This window comes from Eleginops maclovinus, chromosome 1 (assembly GCF_036324505.1).
Source record: "Eleginops maclovinus isolate JMC-PN-2008 ecotype Puerto Natales chromosome 1, JC_Emac_rtc_rv5, whole genome shotgun sequence".
NCBI classification, from domain to species: Eukaryota; Metazoa; Chordata; class Actinopteri; order Perciformes; family Eleginopidae; genus Eleginops; species Eleginops maclovinus.
Genome location: NC_086349.1, coordinates 14,528,346 through 14,554,721, shown reverse-complemented (window position 1 = coordinate 14,554,721; position 26,376 = coordinate 14,528,346). Strand labels below are relative to the sequence as shown.

General features: G+C 42.6%; 1 protein-coding gene across 8 annotated transcripts in view; it reads right to left on the bottom strand.

The window, feature by feature from the left end:
* Positions 1 to 25,803, bottom strand: part of wnk3 (WNK lysine deficient protein kinase 3) — a 36,969-nt gene extending 11,166 nt beyond the window's left edge. For 5 of the 8 annotated variants that reach the window (XR_010166983.1, XR_010166985.1, XR_010166986.1 and 2 more), the window contains exons 1-11: positions 25,292 to 25,803; positions 17,229 to 18,360; positions 7,866 to 8,038; positions 7,409 to 7,629; positions 6,768 to 6,925; positions 6,348 to 6,436; positions 6,004 to 6,223; positions 5,422 to 5,731; positions 4,710 to 4,816; positions 4,450 to 4,605; positions 187 to 3,501 (exon numbers count right to left, since the gene is read on the bottom strand). Coding sequence is in view for 5 of the 8 variants with exons in the window: in XM_063897374.1 (XP_063753444.1) it covers positions 187 to 3,501; positions 4,450 to 4,605; positions 4,710 to 4,816; positions 5,422 to 5,731; positions 6,004 to 6,223; positions 6,348 to 6,436; positions 6,768 to 6,925; positions 7,409 to 7,629; positions 7,866 to 8,038; positions 17,229 to 17,945 (5,466 nt within the window). In the remaining 3 variants the exon portion in view is untranslated. The remainder of the gene's footprint in view (positions 1 to 186; positions 3,502 to 4,449; positions 4,606 to 4,709; positions 4,817 to 5,421; positions 5,732 to 6,003; positions 6,224 to 6,347; positions 6,437 to 6,767; positions 6,926 to 7,408; positions 7,630 to 7,865; positions 8,039 to 17,228; positions 18,361 to 25,291) is intronic. The other 3 variants (XM_063897454.1, XM_063897733.1, XM_063897813.1) reach the window with 3 other exon arrangements.
* Between the last annotated feature and the right edge of the window lie 573 nt (positions 25,804 to 26,376).

The following is a 26,376-nucleotide window of genomic DNA, read 5'->3' as shown; positions in this document are numbered from 1 at the left end:
ATGTAATGTAATAACACATGTACGTTTCTATGAATGTACTTATGTTTAAAGATTAAACACTTGTTAGTTTCAAACCAAAAGTCAAAGTTTTTTCAAATAAGTAGTTAGTAGTACACGCAATCATTCTGCCAGTATGTCAACAAATGTTTTTTTAATTAACACAGCAAACTCTCATTCTTCCTGTACCTGAGCAATGCCCAACAGGGTAAGGTCACGGTCTTGCAGCGAGGCTGGGGGCAGTTTGGGAGCATTAGGGTCAAGCGATTGTAGGGTAGTGACAGGCGGAGGGGAGGTGGGTATAAAGTCGGCCTGCCCTGGTAGGGTTACCTGGGCTGCTGGAGGAGATGTAGGCAGCTCTGGCAGAGGGGCAGCAGCAGGAGAGTGGGATGGCAGGAAAGGGAGAGATGTTGGGGGACATGATGTATGAGAGGGGCTGAGGGGCGTTTGTTGTGCAGTAAAGACAGCATGGGGGAGAACGGGCTGTTCAGAAGTAGGTATCCCGGTGCGTGTTTGAGTGTGAGAATGAGCCTGTGTCTGAAGGTGTGTCTGTGTTTGGGAGTGTATTTGGGCCTGAAAGCTGGTTTGTGTGTGTGTGTGGGCTGGCAGCATCTGCTTGGCTTGGTGCTGCGGAGACGGAGGGGCACCTGCCACGAGATGACTGTAGATGGGCAGGGACTGGGGCTCTGAAACATTGCTGGGGCCCGCCTGTGCAGAGAGATGGCTCACCAGATGTGAAGCTGGTGGACCCTGTGGGGGCTGCAGACTCTCATCAAGGGGCATCCCAGCCTGCTTTATAGGAGGAGGTTGCTGAATGGGAGTTGGGATTGGCTGAGCCAGTAACTGAGCCTGTGGAGGAGGTGGAGCCAGTGGTTGCTGCACTTGAGGAAGCTTCTGTAGCTGTTGCTCGTATTGCACAGCAGACTGAGGCATAGGAGGCTGGGAGATGGACTGAAGGACTGAAGGGTCAGCCATGCATCCTGGGAGCTGCTGCTGAGCCATAACAGTATAGGCTTGTCCCATTTGTTGCACAGGATGAGGAGTGGTGACAAAGTTTGAAGGGTCAACTATGGAACTGAGACTAGTAGTACTTGCAGGTCCAACACTTCCAGCGGAGCTAGGAGACCGAATCATCTGCTGATATAGCAGTATGGGCTCTTGTTGCTGCTGCTGCTGCTGCTGCTGCTGCTTCTGCTGCGTATTAGTATGAGTTACATCCTGTTGTAAAGATGGCACAGCTTGGTGGGTCAGCTGAGGGAAATACTGATGGGTCAAAAGGCCAGCAGTCGTGGCCTGAGCATGTGTCTGGCAAGGTGGCTGGCTTTGATTTTGTTGCTGAAGCTGAGGCTGCATGAGCACAGGCATTTGAGCATTTTGTTGAACAAAAGTCTCATGCTGGGTCTGACTGGGAATTGAAGCCATTACAGCTGGAGGCTGGATAGTAGCTTGGCTCTGTTGGCTCATCATCTGAATGTCCACAGTTGGCTGTTGGGGCTGGATTACCTGGGTCTGTGTGAGGGCGGCAGGTCCTGGGTAACTAGTGTGTAAAGGAATCTGCTGGGTCTGGATGACGTGATTCTGTCCCTTGATCACTGCTGAAGGAGCAGGTACTTGGGCTTCAATCCTAGCCTGAGAGGCTTGTACTGTGGACTGGGAGATAAATTGAACTGGTACCTGGTTCTGGGGATGAGGCTCGATTTGTCCTTGCTGGGTAAGGACTTGAGCTTGGACAGCAGGTGTCTGGACAGGGATGTGCGTAGTCTGAATGGCCATGGGGACCTGGGCCTGCGAGACAATTTGAGCCTGGTGCTGGATTACCTCCGTGGCTGGAGCTCCAACCGAGATATTAGCTTCCAATACTGCAGTGTGATGCTGAGGCTGGGCCACAAATGCTTGATGCTGCTGGATCATTGCTGCTTGCTGTTGTGTGAGAGCAGTATGAGACGTAAACTGGGGGGCGTTTAGTTGTGGGATACATACGTGCTGCATATCGGTTGGATGCATCTGAATCTGTTGCTCACTGTTGCTTTGAGGAATAGAGACAGCTTCTGGTTTCTCAGTTTGCTGGAGTTGAATGATGGTTGCTTGCTGCTGCTGCTGCTCTTGAATTTGTTGCTGTATCAGAGCCTGTTGATGTAATCTCTCCGCTTGTTGTTGTTGCAACAGGAATTGTTGCTGACGCTGTTGCTCCAACTGTTGTTGCAACAGAGCTTGCTGCTGCTGCTCTATCTGCTGTTTGAGTTGCACTTGTTGCTGCTCATGTTGCCGTTGCTGAAGCTGAGCCTTCTGCTGTAGCTGTTGATGTTGTAAAATAGCCTGCTGTTGCAGATGCTGTTGTATTAGTGCTTGTTGTTGTTGTTGTTCAATTTGTCGGAGTAAGGCTTGCTGCTGCAATTGCTCCTGTTGCTGTTGAGCCTGCTGTGGTTGCTGCTGCAGTACGATTTGTTGCTGCTGTTGTCCACTTTGATGTTGCTTCTCTGGTTCCATTTGTATTCCAGATTGGTTTTGTACAAGTTGTTGATAAACCTGACTCTGTTGCTGCTGTAATTGAGGTTGTTGTTGTTGCTGCTCTAACTGTTGTTGTAAAAGTATGTGTTGTGGTTGCTGTTGTTGTATAACACCTTGCTGTTGATGCTGCTCTTGGTGTTGTTGAATAAGAGCTTGCTGCTGTTGTTGATCCAACAGTTGCTTCTGAATAAGTGCTTGCTGCTGCTCCAGTTGATGTTGTTGTAGTTGGGCCTGCTGTTGCTGCTGCTGTTGAAGCAAAGCATTTTGATGTTGCTGATCGAGCTGTTGCTGGACGTACGATTGATGTTGCTCAAGCAGTAAAGCTTGTTGCTGATGCAGCAGAGTTTTCTGAAGCTGTTGTTGCATTTGCGGTTGACTCATGGTCTGTTCACGCAGATCCCCTGTTGGCTGCTGTGTGTAGGTCTGAAGTTGCTCCCCTGGCTGTGGTAATGACATTGCTCTCTGCTCCATACCTTGATGTGTAGGTAAAACCTGCTGCTGAGGAGCTGTTTTGACCGGCTGCTGTATATGTATCTGCTGCGGGGGTTCATGTTGATGTTGAACAGCCATAGCTGGAAGGCTCTGTGGATGATAATCCGTTTGTGGCTGCGTTGCACTAACTTGTTGTTGAGCGATCAGAGCGGCCTGGGCCTCCATTTGCTGTAGCGGTTGCTGCTGAAGGGCGGAGGTCTGGGGATCCATCGCTATCTGTTGTTGTTGGACAATAGTGTGCTGAGGGATCATGACAGGCTGCGTTTGCTGGGGTGCCGCATGGGGAATGATGTCAGTGAGCTGCATGGGAGTGGCAGAGGGTTGGGTCTGCTGAGCGAGGGGCACAACAGCCCCCGCTAGTCCAGCAGGATCACTGACTGACATGGATGTAGTTAGAGCATTATTGGGTGCTTGTGGGGAAACAGGAGGTATGTATGACTGTGAGGGGGCCAGTGTCCCATGGGGAGTGGCAGTTTGAAAAGCATCTGATGGGAATGTTTGTGACTAATGAATGATAATGACAGAATGATGATTGGCGTTGAAAGAAGAGGGAAAAGAGAAGGGTAGAAGAATTAGGTGAGAATAAGCTTTGGCAAGAAGCATCAATTATAAACCAAATTAATTGAATTACAATTTTATTCAACAGGGTTTCCCACAGAGTTTTATAGCACAAGCGGACTGCCTCACCTGAAATACAGAGCTTCTCTGGGGTCAAATGGTAGAAAAAAACCCTCCATGTGTTAATCCGTGCCCTAAGGTTTATAATCCAAGAGCACGCAACACTTAAGTACATCTTGCCTATGAAACTAAGAGCCTAAATACATTTAAATAAATAAAAAAAGTTTACTGCTAATGAAGGTTTGTTGAAAAATAAATATAATTTTGTACTTTTCGGAACTCCTGACAATTATGTGTCCTCTTTAGAGATACTATAGTGAAATAACTTCATATAAAAACAGGGTAAAGTAAGGTCATATTTAATTTATTGACATAAATATTCAATGGATTACCAATATGAACACACAGATTGTCAATTTGAGGATTTACAGATTGACAGATTTTTTTTCCTACCATGTGACCCAAGCGGGGCTCTGTAAAAAGTAAATACCAACACCAAAGTAAAAACATTAAAGCTTGGGTAAAAAGAAGAGAGGCAATATTTCATACAGCGAGATGTAAGTGTATATTTAATTAAAGAGTGTATTAGAACATTACACCTTTCCACTACTGCTAACTAACATCCTGAGGGAAACCCTGTACAGCAGACTGTCAAAAGGTCAATCTTAGATGATTATGAGGATGGTGTGTGGTTGGTTAAATAGTTATTTGAGGGAAAAAAAAACAAAAGGTGATGTAACAATATCTTTACCTCAATAACAATAATGTTAAATGTTGAAGTCGCAGTGTAATAGGACTCATTTTAATGTGTTTTAGTATAATCACCATTATCACCTGAAAATATTGTTGAGGGACACTTTGTGATACCTGTGGAACCATGGTACTGGGCTGAAGAAACGTCTGACCGACAAGTCCGCCTCCACTTTGGCCTACGGACATGCTGGATAAACCAACACTCTGACCAATCGGCACATGGGGAACACCTCCACTCTGAAGTGGAAGAAAATTAGTAATAAACAATGTGATTCATCAATAAAATGCTTTCAAACAATGATTTCAGTGAATTAATAAACGAGAAAAAAGTGTACACGTACAGACGCTGCAGGGGGCAGAGTGTGGGTGTATGATTCCCCTTGCAGGGAGTATGCCTGGCTCTGAACACTCGCACAAGATTCACAGCTGGCGGACCCAATGCTCTCACCTGCGTGTGAAAGGCAATTTTTTTTACAAAGAAGGAATGTAAAATGCATTAACTCACAGCTGGGGCTGTCCTGAATATTTGAAGTTCAACCCCAGTGGTTCCACAGATACAGATAAGGCTTCACTTATACCAATCCAATATTGTTGTTTTTATATTTTAGTCCAAAAGCCAATATATACAAAACAAAGCTAGATGTAATCATTTCCAAAATTTACCACACAACTTCAATCCGTGGATTACATTTAAATAACCACCAGAACAAAAAAACGTGAGCTACAATGCTATCATACTAATATAAAACACGTTTATGTAAATGCTGTGTTGGTACTCCATTAAGAGGTCCTCAATTGCATACCAGAATCTTTAAAGGAGTTGTAAAAAAGGAGCAAAGGCCAACTTCAAGCATTTTAAAATTGCTGACAAAAATTCCCCCAAAATTGGAAAAAAAGTGCCAGTAATTAAAATCTAAAGATTTTGTTTAAAGACAATTTATTCAAAAACAGAAGCTTTAAATGTAAAGAAGATTGCATCAGGTGCAGCCCTTCTCGTGGCATAGCTTGCTAATAAACAACTGGCATATTAATTTAATCTTAAAAGCTGTATACCTGGCAGACTAAGGGATGTCCCACTGAAAATGTGTTGCTGCCTGACATGCTGGTCCACTTCAGGTAGTTCCTCTGACTCCTGCCCTCCTCCGGTCTGAGCAGCTGCCCCTGGCCCCAGTGAGGCCGGGCAGGATGGATGGGAAAAGCTGCAGGAGGTGACGGCGGCGTCTCGTTTTTCTTCTAGCTCCTGTTGCTGCTGGAAGAGCTGCTGCTGTCGGCGCTCCCGTGACTTTTTGATCAGATTAACTCGATCCCGGATGGATTTACCCACCACCTTGGCATCACTTTCATGAAAGAATCCTGACTTTACCTGAGACACAAGAGAGAGAGAGGGAAGGAGAGGGAAGGAGAGAGGAGGGAGGGGGGGAGATATATATATATAAGTGACTAGAGGTAGGCTGAAGGAATCTAGGTCAGAAGGAGGTGCCTTGGAATGGCTGATAAATGAGCTGAAGGATTTCCCTCAGCTGATCTTCTTGCAAGCTTTGAAGCATCAAAGCCTTTCCCCAGTCTACCTGTCCCACACTGGGCCCTCAAAAACACTCTGTTTCTACTAGTCAGGTCTGAGTCCATGTGTCTCACCATCTCTAAAGCCACTTCCTCAGCGCTGTCATTCTCCAGGTCATAGCTGAACTCGATGGCCTCGTTGTCTTTGTGCTTCCCCTTTAGCTTCTTAGGATCTTCAACCCATATCCGGAGAGCCAGACAGTCCTGGGTGCCGGAGTCCTCTTCTGCCAGTTCCACCCGGACCCCCGTGTCCTCCCCAAAGAACGCGTGGTTCAGGAGATCTCGGATGGAGAGCCTGTCAAACAACAATAGTAGACGGGATGCTTAAACAGGCGCAAGCATGTTTTATGATCCAAGTCTGGAATTCCTTATGACGAGAGAGTAGAATATGTTCTGTTATCAAGTCACAGCCTGTTTACCTCTGGCTCTTATTTTGGCGAATGCAGCATTCAATGATCTCTTTGATCTCTGGGTCATTCACTTTATCAAAGCTGGCTGGCTTTATACCCTGCAGGAAAAGAAAAGTGCAGTTACTTCACAGGAAATTATGGATTTATGCACAGATGCAGATAAAGACAAGGCTACACTACACAGCATTATAAGCATTAAACTATTTGCAGATTTAGATTCAAGTGTAGGATTTATTTCAGATAATGTCAAGTAGAAAAGTAGTCAAAATTATTTGACAAAATATGACTTTATGTACCTCAATAAAAGCTTTAAATGTAAAAAAGAACATTTGTTTGCTTTAAAGAAACTACTAAACGATTAAGTTTGCACATGTCATGACTACATATGTGCTGAGTTTGTATGTGAGTAAGGCAGTCAAAGAGACTCACACTTGTTACTTTGCGATAGATCTGAGCGGCATTCTGGCACTCAGAGTAGGGGTACTCTGAAGTGGCCATCTCCAGCATGCACATCCCAAAGGCGTAGACATCCACAGACTCATCGTAGTGCTCCTCGTACATCTCTGGTGCCATGAACTCCGGAGTTCCTGTTTAGACAAGATGGGGGTTTCCAATTTATCACGAGCTGAAAGCTTAATGCTGTTTCACCTGTATCACCGTTTACAATCTGTAATTACTGTCACACAACTCAATGTCCACAGAGCACTAATGCCCCAAAGTCTACGGAAGAATGGAGACTCTGATAACAATCTTCCTGGCGATTGCCTTTGCTTCCTGAGTTAAACTGCATTGAGCTAAATGGTACTCACAGTGCATTGCTTAAGTTGGCTCACAGAGACAACATCTCATCAGTGCTCTCTGTTTACATTAAGTGCCACCCACATGGATTTTAAAGTGACTATGTCAAGAATAATCTATACCTCCAGGGCGTCGACTGCCTCTGTAAAAATCTGAACAGTGCTGAATGCAGGGGAAAATATTTTTTAAAAGGCTATAACTCAGTTTATTTATTTAACCACCAGATGCCTGGCATTGTTCTGGGAAGTACGTGGTCCATTTCTGTAGCTTACCTATGACACTCTTGGCAAAGGAGGTGCGCATAAGAGTGGCCAATCCCAGGTCTCCTATCTTGACCGAGCCTGTGGGGCCTGTTATGAAGATGTTGTCACACTTGAGGTCCCGATGGACTATCGGAGGAGTTCTTGTGTGGAGGAAATGAAGGCCCTTTAGGATTTGCCGACACCAGCTCCTCAGGACTTTGGGTTTCATCACCTTAAAGCGCTTCAGGTATCTGGTCAAAGAAGAGACAAAGCAGGAATTATTTAGTTAAACCAAAAAACACTAGCTGCTGCTTGGTGGTGATATTCACTCTAGTGGGTGCCATGATATGACCACACAATTAAGAAGGTGAATTGGTATAACAAACATAGACTGTGGGTTTAAGATTATTGTTCATACAGACAGTATCTAAAAACACATCAGTGAGCTGGAGCTGAAAGAAGAAAAATAGTTAGAGGTTTGTCTAACGTTTTAAGTGTTCCTGAAGTCATGAGTTCAGTGACCAGTACGATGCACTTCTTGCCGCGGAGCGCAGACTCCCAGGAATCATAGAAGCGGACGATGTTGGGGTGCTGGAGCCCCTTCAGCATCTCGGCCTCCTCTTTGAAGCGTTGCTGCTCCGCCTTAGTCAGCTTGCGGTCCTGAAATGAGAGGAAAACACAGAGTTATACGGCATGAATGTTAACGTCACCAGAGCTTAAGAAATGATGTCTCCTATACAAGGGCTAGTTATTCCATCATTGCAAAGACTGCTTAATTTGTCTCCATAAGCTTTACAAGAATGCTGCCCCACATTCTCTTTAGATCACCAAATGACTGTGAGCTAACACCTGCTGCCACTAGATGGTGCTAGCAATGAGGAGTTGAAGCCTTGATGAGGCAACACCCAAACCTTGGCTTAATAAAACACATTTCTACTGCATCTGCCACACATCCCCAGTACGGCGGACCAGAATGGACGACACAGACAGAAAACCAATTCACTTGCATTATGAGCATCCAACAGGATAAGGAAAAGACACAGCCATGGACTTGTCCCTCTCGTAAAAACACTGGTGCATTGGTAAGATCTAAGACGCATACATGTTATGCAGTAAAGCTGTGCTGTTCTGCAGTAATACAAAAAAAGGTTGTTTTTTATGTTATCTGCACACATTACTTGTTTTCTAATGTGTTATTCTGTTTCTCAACCCTATTGTGCTCTCATCAATAACTGCTATTTTAAGACAAAAATACCCATATCTTTTAGCTCTCTATATAATATCAAGTCGACAGGAAATATATTTATGAATATGCATGTAGTGTGCTGATGATACATTATAGAAGAAGAACCAAGCAAAATCAAAGCATTTTACAGGGGATGAAAAAAGTGGCCAAATAAATCAGTGTGTATTTTAAGACATGCCACGAGGAACTGTTTGCTCTATTTTATGTGTGCAAACAACAAAGCATTTTAAACCTCAGGTCTTTTGACCATTGTTGACCTTTTGAACTGTGAGGACATATTTTCCCCTCGATGTACTGAAACATTTGAATTAAAGAAAACAGTACAGTTCATTGCCATGTGTTTACATTTAACAACCAGCTACATTCAATACAAAAGGGAATAAAGAAAATAAAAATAAAGACTGTGTCTGACTCGGCTGCCAGGGAGTCGGATAGAAGACATTGTTGTGTCACAAACACACCCACCTATAAATAGAAGTCATCATAACACTGGCTTTCCACTGATCGATTCTATTGATATTGTACACAAATCTCTCAAAAGGGAGATGGTGTACTGCAGATGCTAGGCCGCAAATAAACAGAGTTTCATGTAATGCATTTTGTATGCCGCTACATCTATCTCAATTTATCATGTGTTTTTTTCTAGCATACACTGGTTTCATTCCTCTGCTTCTCTTCCCCTGTGTTTGTGTTTTATCTTCTCAGAAAACTTTCCCCCTCTGTCTCTATACTGGTAACAAGTGTCCTTTTTTAGAAGTAATCTCCCCCCTTCTCAACAGGGACGTAGCATAAACAAAAAGGCTGCTTCTCATTGCACTGTTATGGCTAAGAACAAGTTACCCAGCCTATGTCTGATTCCTTCAACACCAACACCAACATGTTACTATGTGCATGCTTATTCAACTGTTGATTACCTGACTGTGTGCAATACAGATGACAAAAAATCTCACGACAATTAACGACCAGTATCAACCAAAGTAAGCAATATGCTTTCAGGTACAGCAGCTTGCATATGGGTTTGTTTGTTTTTTCGATGAAAATATGGCAAACTTTATTGAAAACACTCAAGAAGTCTAGAATTTGGATGGAAAGTACAAGAGTACTATGATCATTGTAGTCACAACAATTATGTGTGTCTCTAGTGTGCAAATGTGTTTGAACATGTTCAATGCTTTCTGTCTCTATGGTATGTTGTTTACCCATATCTATCGTCAAGGACTACTGCCTGTGTAAGGGTGTTCCTGCCCTCTGTCTTGCCCCTCCATCAGTGCATCCATCTGCCTCAGTGTCTGGCACGCTGAGAGACAGGGTGCTGGTGTGTGTCACTGCCTGCTGCATCCTCAGCATCTATTGTGTCTCCCCGAGTGTGGAGTCAGACAGCCCTTGGGTTGGCAAAGGTCACAAAGAGTTCAGTTGTTCAGATTGTGTCTAGACAGACTCACACAAACTAACTTCCCATTCAGCAAACTCTCACACACGCACTCCCATACAAAAAGAGGCACAAAAACAAAAAAGGTCCTCACTCCATTTGCAAGTCTGCTAAAACACCCACACACACAACTCTCGCTGCTGGGAGGCCTAATCATTTCCCCATCTTTAGTTCAACAGTAACTCATAAAAAGCAGATGTAAAAAAACAAGGGCACAAGGCATTTATTTTCTTGACTTGAGATGAAAAACGGTGAAGCAACTGAAAGACAAATAGGCGTAGATCCCTCTTCTTCTAAATCAGCATGGTTGTTCTCCATTTCTGCACCTTATGAGGTAAAACCGGGATGCACCGATACCTATACAGGATTCCGACTCGAATCGCTGGGTAAGCTATGAGGCAGATCCATTCAATTCCATTTATGAGTACTATATACAGTATAAACGTCTTGTTTAGCCATGCCTTTTAACTAATGAATATGTCTTTACGCTCTGGTTACCCTCTGACATCACTCAGAATTTGAAATGCGTCTTGGTATATTTCAAATTCTGACTGATGTCAAGTTTTGCTAATTGTAAAATGAATAATTACTTCATCCACAACATTAAATCGTTAAAGGGTCGTTAAGTTTACGAGCCCATGGCCACTTCCCCACTTCCTACAGCTTACTTTCATCGACTTGGCTAAGGGCACAAAGTGTGGGGGGGGGGGGGGGTCAATGGCAAATCTTGACCCCACTTTCTCGGACGATGCCAATCTTTAAACTGGAACTTAGTTATTTCTGATTTAAATTATACACACCTGTACATTTTTATGGCTGCATTGTTGTGAAGATATTGCGGTCACACACACGGTAAAACACATATAGATGTTGCTGTGCAGCTGAAAAATATGATGCAACACAAGATGAGTCAGAGCAAGGTGGATTTGGCTCTAAGGCAGTTTTTTTTCAACTTTTACAGGTGGTATGTTTTGTCAGACTGCACTTTAGTTCTCTCTTGACTCTTATTTTGGCCACAGTTAGTAGATAAACGATCACTTCACAACCTTGAGACAGCCTCAACAAATATAGAATATTAGACAGTTCAGAAACGCAGTACTTCCTGCAGGTTATTATTAATAACACCATTTTTGCTGGGCGTTTCTGTTATTTAACCACACTTGCATGTACGTTTGGTCATGTAATACTGATGTCACAAGGCGCCTCGTTGGCAGTGAATGTCAGTAACCTATGGTACAGTAAGACCTGGTCGTGCACCATGCGTCTTTTTGGGGATCTGACATCTGGCAATGCAGGAGGTCCAAGCTGCAGGTTAACTATCTTCATAAAGCACCGGGAAAATGGACAGGATATGGCTTACAGGGCACATTTGGTGGGTGGTTAAGAAGCTGGGGTCATGAATTCCAAAGCATGCAGGCCCTAAAACATCTATTTTGGCAAACACAGCATGAGTGTCAGATATCATACCGACTGAAGATGAACTGGCTTCCATTAAATTCTTGTCTGAAGGTCTGAAGTTGCCTCAGCTACAGTTGGATAAAACATTGCTATTTTAAGGCACTAGAAACACAAAGGAATGGATAAATATTGCTCTAGGTAGACGTGTGTACATTAATGAGTATATTTATAGTTTGCATGACTCTGCAGTGTGGGAATAAGCACGTCGGTGCTTGAAAATCGGGTGGTGGCGGGTGGCTAGGAATAGATTACTGTAAGCTACAACAGCTCACACTAACAAGATAGATTGCTGGAAAAGGGCTGGCCCACACGCCGGATTAGAACCCGAGGCTAGTGGGCCAAGTTCACTGACCTTCACAGATAACTTCAGCAAATTCATGCACTCCTTTTCTTTTAATGTGACCTCTTTTCAGCAGGAGGTAAACTTCATATTTCCATGTACTCAATTCTGCTCCTCATACTGTATGTGCAAAGGTCCTTTCTTAATGGACATCAAGGCTGGCTTACGAAGCGGACTCAGAGTTCATCCCTTTCCTAACCTCTTCCCTTAGATCACCATCATCATCATCATCATCATCATCATCATCATCATCATCATCATCATCATCATCATCATCATCATCTCATAATATTGTGATCAAAATTGATTCAGATATATTGATTACCACATGATTCTTGCATTGACTGTATAGGTTAATTATATACTGTCTCAAACATTCAATGCAATTGTATCTCCTCTATTGGTTAGGTAATGTGGATACATCCCGAGGGATATTTGCCAACCAGCATGCCGCAGTTGAGCCATGTGTCTGGTCAGTTTGGTTGGATCAATCCCATCCGGGTCTAGTCAGTTCAGCTATGGTCCATTTCATTTCCACTCTTCTGATTTAGATCAGTTATCAATAGTCTGTCTTTGCTCTACCTGGCCCCAACCAAATGGCCTTTATATCATAAAAAATAAATCTCCAACTTCTTGCTATTTCTTCCACTGAGCCAAAGAATGATGACCAGAAAAAAAAAACGTGTATACTACAATACTTGCTACATTGCTAGGTGTCCTTTCTTTATAGTTATTATATCTACCATAGATAGCAGCTGTGAGCCTCCATAAACAATCACATTCATCATGTCAAGTCAACTGTTGAACCAGGGGTCTCGACTCTATACAGGTGAACAAAAGGTCTCGACTCACCGGGACTGCACACTGCACCATAATGTTGATATAACCCTATGTCAAGTCAAAGTGCTCTAATGGCCTTAGTACGGATGAGCCTTTTTAATGAGAAACATGGCACGGTGATTGTAGCAGGCAACAACTAACCTGGCATTTATCTGCAGACCAGAAAATATCAATACACTTAAGCATTGCAATATTATATATTGATTATCAAAGACACTGCATATATGTACAGATAAAAATGATTAGATGTTTTGTATTTAATTCATTTGTTTCCCTAAGGAGTTTCGCACCTGCATCCCTTTCCGGTTCCGGCGCTGCTACTAGCGGCAGCCAGCAACAGTCGCTCTTTATTTCATATTTGCAAAGCTGCTCTTATTGTTGATACATTTAGTTTATATTTAGTTATACTTAGTTTATACTTAGTTATTTTAGTTTGTATTTAGTAATATTTGATGTATATTTAGTGTATATTTAGTAGTTTAGTTATATTGAGTGTATATTTCTCCTTCCTTCTTTGTATTGAACTGTTGCACCTCAATTTCCCTCGGGATAAATAAAGCTTCTTGAATCTTGAATCTTGAATCATTTTCTAAGCTAATGTTAATTTTCCAGCACAAAAAGTAGTCCTATGAGGCAGAGTGTAACAGGAACTTAGATAAATGCAGATCCCACTGTTCTGATGGTCTAAAAAGGTTTACTCAGCTGTGCAATAATACTTTTTTGCAATATGTAAATTGGGAACATATTACAAATGTTACTTGTAAATTGAAATAACTTTAAAAAAAAGACATTTTTTTATTATATTATGTGCACCTTTCTAATAGTGTTTATTTTTTATCTCTATCTTCACCTTTGCTGTAACAATGTAAATGTCCCTCTCTGTGGGACAAATAAAGGTATTCTGATATGGTGGTTTGTTCTGTTATGCAATATATCCTTAAACCCTGCTCTGATTGTCTAAAACTCAGATTTTATGCATATGATGGGTTGTTCTTTAAAAAATAACAGTTTTCCTAAAATAAATGCAATATATTCTTAAGCCCTTTATTACGATACATTATGTCATTTTTGCCAATACCAAGTCCTAAAAACAATACATGGCAAAGCAAATATTTGAGGTGGCATTCATCAGTACTGCAGACTCGTCGCTGCTCTAGTGTGTGAAGTGCTGCGAGAGCGGCTGAGCTGGACCAGTCTGGGATGACTGGGTTGAACCAGTCTGGTTTCTGCCGCCCGAGTTATGCTGTCTGTGCAGGGTTTTTGTTCCAGCCTTACAGGCACCCACTGTAATTAACTCCCTGGATCACTCTGCATGCTCAGTCACACAGACAAAAAGTGATGGAGGGAGAAATGGAGGGAGGGAGGGACGGAGGGTGAGATAGGAAGGGAGAGAGGGTGACAGGCAGACACATACAGTAGCATATGTTGACACAGATGGACAGCTTGCACACAGAAATGTAATACATGTCCAAGACACATACAAACACATTCACTTAGGTTGACGGACCGAAACATATACCACTGAAGCCATAAGGGAGATATATGGCTCTGCCCTTTCAGGTGTGGCATTCACAGGAAAAGAGGGAGGAAAGGAGAGAGATGTTGTCGCACTGTGAACTTAAATTACACAATCTTTCAAGCTGCATTTGGACTGATAATCCCCCGGCTTCCTACTCTTTGGTGACAGGAGAAGAAGAGCGACGTGCTCCCTACAGTCTCACAGGACAGTGGATAAAGCATTAAGAAGTGCATTGGCTCATCCTGTGCAGGCCTGTTGTTCACCGTTAAGCATCGCGCAAACTGTTCTTGCATTACGAAACATTCAGAACTCCAGTGCGTGTAGTTGGATTTCTTTGATCTGTGCTTCGAAGTGGAATTTGTTTGAGTTTGAGTCAAACCAAAGCGTAATATAATTAATTGCCTTTATCACAATGAACACATAAACATACACTTATATTGCTGTTGTTGTTTATTATCATCTGTAATTGGGACAACAATGTCGACTAAGATCGAAAATAATTGTCAGCTATCTTGATAATCTATCAATCAATAAAGTAAAGTAAAAATGCAACAAAATATTATCAGCTTCTCAAATGTATGGAGACTTTCTATGTTTAATATCATAATAAACTGAATATCTTTAGGACTGGCTCACAAAACAAGACAGTGATTTACCATTTTGACTATTTTCTGACATGCTATAGACCGAATGATCATTTTATTATTGTTGAACATAAACTGAATATTAATCAAAACTAAATGTACTCATTTAGTGCAGCCCTAATTTGGATAAATCCACAGATTTTTTTGTTGTTGTTAAAGATAGCTCATCTCAGCAGGACAAATAAATGCTTATATCAAGCCCACAAATGTATATAACCGTTTCTATTGTGATCACTTTTGTCCACTCTAATGCCACTTAGCAGTTAACCCGTGTACCAGCTCTGGTAATGTGCGTTAAATAGACCAGATCATGTGACCCGAGGGACTAGAATGTTGTACCCTATGTGGAGCTGGATCAATCTATAGGCTTGTGACCTGACCAGACCACTGAGTCCGCTGTGTGTGTGTGTGTGTGTGTGTGTGTGTGTGTGTGTGTGTGTGTGTGTGTGTGTGTGTGTGTGTGTGTGTGTGTGTGTGTGTGTGTGTGTGTGTGTGTGTGTGTGTGTGTGTCTGCATGTGGTAACTCAGCGTTAGCTACACAACTGCTCTCTGGGAGGGATGCCATGGTAATCCTCTCTCTGCTTGGCTCACCGTCTCCCCCTCTGTCTCTCTCTCCCACTCAAACTCACCACTCTTTTTCACAGTCTGTTTATTTTTTGAAAGACTGTCTTCCAATCTGTTTATAATATAAATTCCAATTAGACAAATGATATGCAAAGGGTGTTTTATATGGTCTCAGTATTGTCAGAGTAAAGTAGCTGAAAATGTCCTCCTACTTCATAAATAAACAGCCAGTAAAAACAATTTTTCCATGAGATTTACTTTGACCCAATGCGATTGTGGAGACAATCAGATATTGCAGATTCAATATGGGTGAGTAAATCAGCTTAAGCCTTCTGCCTTTTGATTTTCAAAAAATGCTTTACCAGCACCGATTTGCTCTAACTTGTAAGCCAAGGATAAAAACAACTCAGTGCCTTTGCTAGTGCCATGAAAGTATGCTATCTGGTTACAAAATATATCAAATAAAACATTATCATTGAAAGTTAAACAGGCTACCTTTTTGCCTTGGAAAAAAAAGCACAAATTGAATATTAAAATGGGAATTAACAGGAGCTATGAGTCCAATTTCCTGTGAAGCTGATTCTAGAAGTAAAAACCAGAAAAGGTGATGAGGGGGCTGGTCTGTTGCTTGCCAGCCAACAGACAGAGCTTGATCTCAAGGATTAGTAAAGGCTCATGATTTCGAATTAGCTCCAAACCAAACACATGACTGACTTTTCTTACACAAAGCTAGCAATCAAATCAGATGGCTTATCAAAACACTGCTCTCTATTGTGAGGCCAAGTCAGAGGGAAGCATTTCTTCTCTCCTCCACAAGTCTGTCTCCCACAGCATGCTGGATTTAAACCATCTAACAATGTTCCCCATTTCTTCTGAGCATAATACATACAGTTGACTGCTAAGACAATGACAGAGCTCCGGTGTTAGACATTCACCATTTTCATTATGTTCCTCCCACTGCAATGTCAATGCAAGGCAAAGAGTTTTCTTACAGTACTGGTTTGTGTTCATTTGACACAATGCTCATATTTGCTCTGTGTTCACAAAATGCATCCCATTCAGAGCGTCCCTTCCACATGACTCTTTCCATTTCAGAACTCATTATGTTACACAATAGACAAGAGTATACTCTGTACTTTAGCCTCAGCTCCATGGCGCTTGTTGAACTAGCCTAGTAGCGACATCATTTTGACAATACACTTTATAATAAGAACGCTTGAGATAAAAACTGGACTGCTTGATAAATTACAAAATGAGTTTGCACAAAAAGCAATTTTCAGTCAAATAAGAACTTTTTCCCCACTCAAGATGTTTTCTCCTAAAGAGTGGAGAACATTCCCTTTCCTGATGTAAAGCACTTCATCTCAAGCACATCAATGTGATGCCTAAAATGAACGTTTTCACAAATAATTTAATACAATCCAAGCGAGCCGAAGATGCTGTTTTCAGTACGATACTCTACCACAACAAGGAGCACTGACAGCCAATGACTCCATTATTCATAACAGCCCCAGAAAAGGGTGTCTCCACTTACCCACTGGTCACTTTACTACAGTACCAGCCATGCTCCTAATTTTTACCCCGGTCTCCAGTGATCTGCAGTCTCGCATTATGAATAGCAAACAGATCGGGATTTCTGAGACTAATCCAATATAATTTACCTCAGCGCATTCACACACTCTCGATTCTTTAATAGGAGTGACTGACTATGTATGTTTTTTATCTTTAAGTTAATTGTGCGTGCTAATGCAACATTTAAAACCATACTTTTTTTTAATATCTGAAAAGGAAAGAGAACAGTTGGTCTTACCTGGAGTTCACACCAAGCCACCTCCACCCAGGTTTCCGTGTCCAGGCCTTTATACACCGTTTTGAAGGCTCCTCTGCCCAATTCAATGTCAAACTTGAGGAACCTGCCTCCAGGAGAGGTGGCCACAGCCTTCATCTCGGCCTCCTCCTCTTGCTCACGGTCCCTCTCCTTCCCCCTCTGGGAGGGTGTGGAGGAGGATGCATCCTTGCCTGGCTCCTGGCTGGAGCTGGGGCAGGTTAGGTCGTGGCCCATGGCAGCACAGGAGGAAGCAGCTCCTTGCTGCTGGGCACTGCTGGTGAAGATAGAGTCTGAGGTGCGCAGCTCCAGGTTGGGGGCACTGTGGGGCGCCTCTGGGGGCACTTCCACCTCATCGTCCTCCTCACAAATCTCCACGCTCTTTCTGAAGAAGCGCTTCTCCCGCCTCAAACGTTTCTGGCCAGTGTCGCTTGATAACGATGGCATGGAGAACGAAATCTGTCTAACTGGGTTCTCCTCGCCCTCCTGGCCGCCTTCCCCTCCTCCTCTGTTTCCTCCGCCCTCTCCACCTGTTGCTTTCCTCTCCTGAGTGCTGGAGGAGGGGAAGTCGGCGGGGGTGCTGTGTGTCCTCTCCCTCTGTCGGTCAGCCCTGCCCTCCCGCTCTGTGTCCTCCTCCTTCTGTCCATCAGGTTTCTCCGAGGAGTCCTCGGTGCCTGTGGGCTCTCCTGGGTCAGTAGCCATGGGGAATGGCCTTTCCTACTCCTCCTCGACCTCCGCCTCCTCCAAACCTTTGCTCCGCCGTCAGTCTCCGTCTCTCTCTCTTACTGGGGTCCCCCACTCACCCTTCTCGACTGTCAGGTAGTTCTTCCAGTTCTGCAGGTGATTGAAGGCCGTCCTTGGTCAAACTGGTGACCCCCTCCCACTTCTCCTCCTCTGTGTTCCTGCCGGTCTCCTTTAATACGTTGATTTACAGTAGGAACAGGAGGGTGAGCCCACAGCTGTTAGAGAATAGTTTCTATCTTCACTTTCCTCCTCACCATTGTCTTAAATTTTCCTTATATCCACCGTCAGAAACACACACTAAACTGGGACTTTTTCCTCAAGCTTTTTGGAAACGATGCTGTTTTTCTTTCGAGTGAATACCTTCAAGTAAATCCTGCAAGACAAAAAAAACCCATTGCATTATTATTTTGACAGACAGTTTTTTTTCTATTTTTCATGGACAAGATTAACCAACATTTAAGACGTAAGCTTACAGGGATTCTTCACAGTTGAAACTGTCTAAAAGTGTGTGTCAACTGGAGAGGATTGGATTTAAAATGCTTTAAAGAGTTGTCACTGATTCAACAGCTCTTTCTTGTAAAGCAAACAACTGCTAATACATACAGAGACGTGGTTTTACCCTTGAGAATGTGAAGTGCTGATTGCATGCAAAAATTCTGCTAATGCATTTTAAGCAATTAAGCTCATAGCAAAATGCAAATGCTGCGAGATTTCCATGATTGGTGCAGATGTTTCCAGTAATATGAAGCACAAATGTCTTTAAATGGTCTTTTTAGCCGCTGCCAAAGTGACCTGAGGTAATTAATTGGGCAATTTTAATTCAAACTCTGTAGTGAAGTGCGGCAGCACAGCTTGTAGCCGTACATGGTAGGGATTTCCCAAACCTGTAAAAGCAAAGCAACCATTTCATCTGCTCAATCTGCCAAAGAAAGACTTCAACTCTGGGTTCAATTTTGACATTAAAAGAGCCCTCAAAGACAATCCAGCTGGGCTGGTCAAGAATTACACTTCCTCAATTGCAAAGTTAATAAGCATCTTGTGACTTATGCTGTGTTCAATGGCTCCATTAGTGGACAGAAAGCTGCTGTTAGGAGTATGCGATGCCAAACATTAAATATGGATGATGAGCTATGGGCCGGTTGAGTGTGAATAATTCATACGCAGAGGGATTGTCGACCAGAGGTGACTACCACACATCTGCAACAAAGGGCTCATAAATATCCACAACTATGATTGTGATTATCTTCAGGCAACAGTATTACTCCATGCATACCCAGTCACCCATTCAGACAGGGTGATAAAAGACTGTTTGAAATTGTCCCATAGTGTTATATGACGCTGCAGGAGGCTTCCTCTTACATGCCAAAATCTCTGCAGTCCTGTTACTCATTCACATTATGAGATTGTGTGCATGTGCACACATCTTTCTGATGAGATCTTCATCTTAATTTCCTACTCTCCATCTGTCCCTGGGTAGGATATTTCATTTGCCCTCTGGCAGCCAATGATCTCTCAATGGATGGGAGCTGTTTAATTAAGACACCTGCCAGCCTAAAGTCACCCTGGAGCCAATTTTTAAGAGACAGGGTTAGTCTACTAATTACGGGGGCCAGTAAAGCCTTGAGTCACTATTTAAGATTAAGCACCTGAAATTACAGGAAGAGAGCGTGCTAATGCATACCAACAACAAAAGCTGAACCGGAGGAATGTGGCTGTCCTCGGAGAGTAATGATGCAGTAAATGGAAAGGAAAAAGTGCAGTCCGGGTCAGGGTATTAACTCACTTTGCATATTAGTTTACAACTCAACACATATTACTTTACAACTGAGCACGTGGGACGTCCAAGGGCCATTGCCATAGCTTGGGTTACAGCACTCTTAGGTATGAAGCTATCCACGAGGACCACACATATCCTGTCCCCTGAAATGTGTCCGTGGCTGCCAGACAGGCTTCGCCAAAGTCTCAGCAGCAAGTCTAATTTTAATGAGCAAAGCCCACAGTGACCACTGGGGGCTCGTCGAGGGGCTCACCGAGGCTTTTATCTCTTTTAAAACGGCGGCCATTACCAGTCACGTCAAGCCTGTTGTCTCTCTAGGTTCATAGCAAATGAGTCTGGCGTGCAATGCTCCTGGCTGTCACTCAAATTAACAACACAATGGGCTGATATCAGACCAACTGCTAAGAGGCGGCTGGAGAAGAATTCCAGTTCGGCAGCATTCCCGAGGCTCAGACACTTCCAGAGAAAAATTTTTATAAAGCAAGTGTCTCACCCATCGAACTCCACACCCAATAACAGACTGCAACAAAAATATTTATGTTTGAGATGAAAGTCATCCAACTAAAGTGAACGGAGTCTCTGTCTGTATGTATGTCTGTATGTACTGTATGTCATTTGCTGTATGTATGTTATGGAATGTATGCACTGTACGCATGTAAGAGCTGTGTGTGTGTGTGTGTGTGTGTGTGTGTGTGTATGTTTGGTTTATTGATTCGTTTGTCTGTATGTTACATACAATCTACTGGTCCAACTTTGATGAAACTTGGTGAATATGTCTCATACTGAACAAGTAGGAACAAACAACATTTGGAGCTTTTCCAAATCAAGGGGTGGATATATTCACAATTTTTTTACTTTTTGAAACAGCCATGGCAGAGGTCCTTGCTCTCTTAATAATACCTTACTAGTTTGATATTAATTGGTAAGCATTGTTTCGCATATATTGGATTTATATTTCATTCTGGCTGATATAGACCCTCTTGAAAACAAGAGATGGTACACTCATCCAAAAGGTACATTCCTAATATTGAATTCCCACCATTTCTGTAGAAAACAACAAAACAAGATAAACATATCCTTCTATTTGAGACGATGGAGTAAGCAATGTGTAATTAAATCATTAAACAATTAATTAAGGGATCAGCTATCACAACAACCAGTGGGGACATACTGTAGTACAGTGAGCGCAGAAAGGTAAAGGCTAACAGGATGTGGGAAACATAAAGGGGGGAAAAACAACAGGCGATAAAGAGAGGGAAGTGGCCCTTTAAACAGGAGCTTATTCGCCATGTCCCCAGGGCAAGGAGTTCCCATGAAAGCCACATACCGGACAGAGTTATCACAGTACATCAAACACGTTCAACCCCATCACTGTCTCTCACACCCACCTCGTCTACACACACCCAAAGACACACACACAGATACAGATTTCAAGCACACACCAGCAGGCTAGAACAAACTTTGCGTTTCCCTCTCTCTTTCTCTCTCTGTCCCTCTCACACTCTTTCTATCTTTTATTCACAGACAAAAACACACAAACATCAAAAGCAAACCCTCTCTCGCACACCCAAAACCCTATGTCCCCTTTCAATGAAAGAATGCCGAAAGGAATCTCCTGACACCAGGGAAATGACCAAGCGTTGTATATTGAGGTTGAAGTTAACAAACCCCAAATTGTAATGTAAACTGTGACCTCGGCAGCAAAGTGATTACACAGCAAGTTAACATGTCTGAATCGTCGTCTGTTCATATTTCTAGCCGTGCCGTGGGGACATGAGAACTGCTCATCTGACATGGTGCACACTGCATGCCCTCCAGCCATCTCTGTGCCTCTTACATGAGCAGAACACCTGCAGATGCCTCGTCGTTTGTGAAATGTGCAGTGAAAATCAGGTTGACATCTTTGACTTTGCGACTGCCAAAGATGTGATTTCTGTTATTTTCTCAAAACCGGTGAAAGCCACGTTTGTTCTCGCAAGAACTTTTTGTTCTGTTCGAAGTTGTGGGACGAGGAGGCAAAACCAGGCCCGTTATTACACACACTCTCAAGTGCGCACACAAGACAGACTGAAGTGCACATGAAAAATCTTCTAAACAATCTATAACTTAAAACACACAAAAAATATTTGCAACCCTATCTGCACTTTTTTATCCCTAACTTCATGGGGATACACAGATTAATCCCCTGGAACCAAACCGCGCTGGAAAATTAGACAGGCGGACAATGGAAGAGCTGGGGGATTCTGTGTGTGTGTGTGTGTGTGTGTGTGTGTGTGTGTGTGTGTGTGTGTGTGTGTGTGTGTGTGTGTGTGTGTGTGTGTGTGTGTGTGTGTGTGTGTGTGTGCACGACACAGACAGTGCAGTTTTAGCAATTGAGGGGGACTTGTAGATGAAAAGAGTGAATAAAAGGTGGCGAGGGGGACAGGAAGGGATTGTAGTTGGTGGGAGCAGGCAAACAGCAGAGTTTCAAACAGAGAGAGGGAAGGAGAGATGGAGCGAGGGGGGAGGGGGGGTGGCGAGTAAAAGGGGTGGGAAAAATGTGTGTGTGAAAGAGAACAAGAGAGAGATAAAGAGAGGGGGGTGGCACAGACAAAAAGTGGGCTGGGGGGATTTTGTCTGATAAAATATGTGCCAATGTTTGTGTGAATGAAAGCAGTGACTATAGCTAAATTTTTGCCTGGACAAAAGCTACAGTTGTAGAGAGGAGAGGAGAGGAGAGGAGAGGAGAGGAGAGGAGAGGAGAGGAGAGGAGAGGAGAGGAGAGGAGAGGAGAGGAGTGCTTTTAGTGAATGGAAAAAGGTTGAAAACATGAAGTGATTACATTAGCATAGGAATAGTTTCCGTTGGCATGTCCAGTGTCACAACGAAGCCGGGTGCAGAGAGCCGAGCCAGAGCAAAGACTGATTCCTGAACCTGTTCATTTACTTTTGCTACACTATTGTCCTTATTAGATTACGGATTTGTGCTGATCTGGGCTTAAATGAGGTTCAACTTCATGTTTTTATTTGCTATTTCATTTATGGTGCATCTCAGGTGATGTTACAGAGTAGTTCGGAAGTAATGTAACTAGAAGTGTAACTAATTACTTTCAGCATTAAGTAATTTAGTAAAGTAAGGCAACTAGTATTGTGTAATGTATTACCTTTCAGAGTAAATACAGCAACACTGCCTAAGACCAAGCAAAGTTTTTTGTGAGCCAGTTCAGCACATTACAGATATTAAAAGTCATAGCTTTTCCATAATGTTAATGACCTATAATGAGCTTAGTTACAATCGTCTGATGCAAGATCCAGAGTAAGTATAGTTGCATTTTGTGTAAAGTTATGATTGCATTTTCAGCAAGTGTTGCAGTTTTCTAACAAGGTTCATCGACTGCCAGCTGAAATAGTTTGCATATTATCACTTTTTTGAAAACTACACTGAGAGAGCTTTATTATGCTAGGCAGGAAGTCAGGAATGAGAAAACATTTTCAGCAGGCGACTGGGAAATGAGAGAAATGTAAAAAGAAATGGTATATTCTCATCCGACTTACATTGACATTTTGTTGCTTTAGCAATGGAACATCCATCAGTCATGTTCTGTGTTAACGGCCTATAACTAAAACTTCTTTAAAGAATATTTAATGAATCACTTGAATCCACTCTTTTTTAGTTTTAATCTCAAGGAGATATAAAGAGGGGATGGAGGCAGCAGAAGCACAAGGTCCGAGAGCCCCGGCCAAACTTCAAATGACTTTTATGTCAAGCAGCAACTGTCCTGAAGATCACAGGACTGCATCTGATCTCTGCAGCTCAGCTGTTGACTGCAGCGGCAGGTAAAAACAGGCCAAACAGGCCAAAACAGGCCTGAACTCTGTCACAGAGTCACTCCAGGATACTTTACTGTAAAAAGGCAGGTGTAAACCTTCAAAGAGCTGCCGCCGTCATGTTGGTAACAGGAGCCTGGCGAGCTCAAACTAAAATGTGGGGCACAATAACAATTAGTTGCAAAGTTCAGAATAAGCGCTGTTTAAAATAGACGGATAGGACAGAGAGAAAACAGTATGATCCCGTAGCCTCAATGAACAGACCTAAAAAATAACCTACAAGAAAAGCACCATTGTGCACAGCGAATGTGGAATTATACAAGAAAATATAATGCAAATATGCTCTCACTGCGACTCCAACTCATGTAATGCGCGTGTTGCTGCAGCACATGTTGCTTCACTGTGTGTCTTCTAACTTGAGGTGGCGTTCTGAAATCTGATGAAAAAACACCCAAAGATGGCCACTAGAATCAAACACACAATTACTGTTCTCTTCCTATTAGGGAAACTCAAGGCTGAAACACAACAAGGACTTTTGTCCAATCCAGGTCAAGCATGGGAGAGCAGAGTGTAGGTAGCACACACAGAGCACTGTTCACTGGGGAGAGAGACAGGGGGAATATGTGTTATCTAACCCCCCTTTTTGTTCTCTTTTATTCCCCTCAGCGAGCACATCCTACACCAAAGGACTCCTCTAATCCAGGTGAGAGAACGGCTACTTAATCAGCCAATGATGAATCAGGATTACATGTTACTAAAGTAGCTTAATACTGCTGGAGGTCATATCACGAACTGAGCCTCTTTAACCCCTGTAAATACTTTGCAAACTGTAAAACATGATGAAATACTCAGATATCAGCATAGAATTGAAGATATTTAGCAGCTGTCAGCCTTCCTATGGACCGGAAGCATCCTCCATAATAGTTTGAGTACACCACTATCACTCCCAGTGGGACTAACAGATGCAATGTTTTTAAATATCAATACAGGAGGAGGGAATGCTTAATGATATACATAATTGATAGATAACATGTCAATTAATATATTATACTATTTATAAAATACTGTAGGAGTAGTTGGCATTGTGATTTTTAGTGAAGGATGATTTTCATGTTCTGACATAGTAGATAATAATAATAATATTAATTATTATTAATATTATTATTATTATTATTTCTCCGAGCAAAAGAACCAATCGGGCAACGGGTCATGCAGTATCCCTGAAGCAAAATGCAATAAATGTATGTTATTTATGTTCTACAACACATATTCTACGACACAGTGATGCCTGGATGTGCATGCAACCATGAAGTGCAGCTATTGGCTAGCCGGTGGTTCAGCTGACTATTTAGAAAACGGGGAAAGGCACAAAGTACAGTCACCATACAAGACAGGAGCGACGCCTCACACACCACAACTCAAACATCTCCAAAACCTCCGACCCCTTTAGTGCCCCGAGCACAGACAAATCGTTGCAATGAGATAAACATGTGCAGGGCCTGTCAGTGAGTCTGCCTGCAGGTCTGCACTTGACTTGAGTGTTTCAAAAAACACAGCATAATTAAAGTCAGAACAATAAGCAGCCACAGGAGAGGATACACACCAAACAAGCAATCATGAACAAGCAAACATACAAAAAAAAAACGCCTTACTGTGGAGCCACTGCAAAATAACGAATATTGTATGCATTTTCAATTAAAATAACAACAAACATCACTCACCCGTATGGATCATGGTAGCTCGTCGGTCCAGAGATATATTTATTTAAAAAACGAGCTGCTGAGGACCGATAGCTAGGATTTCTTGTTATTCCTGTAGCTTTTTCCTAATTACAATAGATTTACACTGGGCTTTCTGCCTATAACATATGATTTACAACCACTGAAAAAATATATTTACAAAAAAAAGCTTTAGAAAAAGAAGTCTGTCTCTAATTCTGTTCACATTTTGTACGCGTTGTTGCGGTGCAGTCGGCTTGATCAGTCCCCGGCGGAGTCGTCGAGCCTCGGTTTGAGGGAGCAGGCGGAGAGCACTTGGTGTACCGATTCAGACGATGTTGGCCGCTGTTGCTTTACGGATCTTTACCACTCGTTATTCGGTTAAACAGCTCCGAGTTGTGCAGCTGGCCATTCATGTGCACCCGAAATAATATCAGTAACTTATGTACAAAATTTACAACGCGCGACTTCAGCGGCCTTCAGCAGGTTCGCGTGTGTAGTGAGCGCGCTGCTGCTGCTGCCAGTTCTCACTTGCTCCCATCATCCTGATACTGAACACTCTGAGGCCACTCCGCCACTAGAGGGCGCTGCTGCTGTGTTTCAACCGTGGGTTATTTCCACGGCTTCTGGGACTCTAATGCTGCATTCAAATGCTCCTCGTAAACTTTATTTTCAGGGAAAGAATCCAAGCAAACGTTCATGATTTTAACTTTAGACAAATAGGTGGGAAATAAAATAAACAAAACTGAGAAAATAAACAAGAGAAAAGTGAGAAAATAAATAAGATTCAAAAGCAAAGCATGTGTTTGGAAATCGTATTTTTTCTATTATTTGAAAAACATTTTAAAGATTGCATTATTATTTTTCTGACTATTCTGCATGTTTTGTAGTGTCCTTTGTGTCATATTGACCCAAGGCTGTTTTAAGTTAGTAAGCATAAAAAAATATGCATTTACATTTGATCTAAATCTGTTTAGGTTGTTTGCTATGTTTTTTATAGGCTATTGGGATCTGTAGGAAGTCAACAAAGAGAAATAAAATACTTGGCTATATAGGTGGATAGTCATTTTTTAAGTCGTGTAATAATA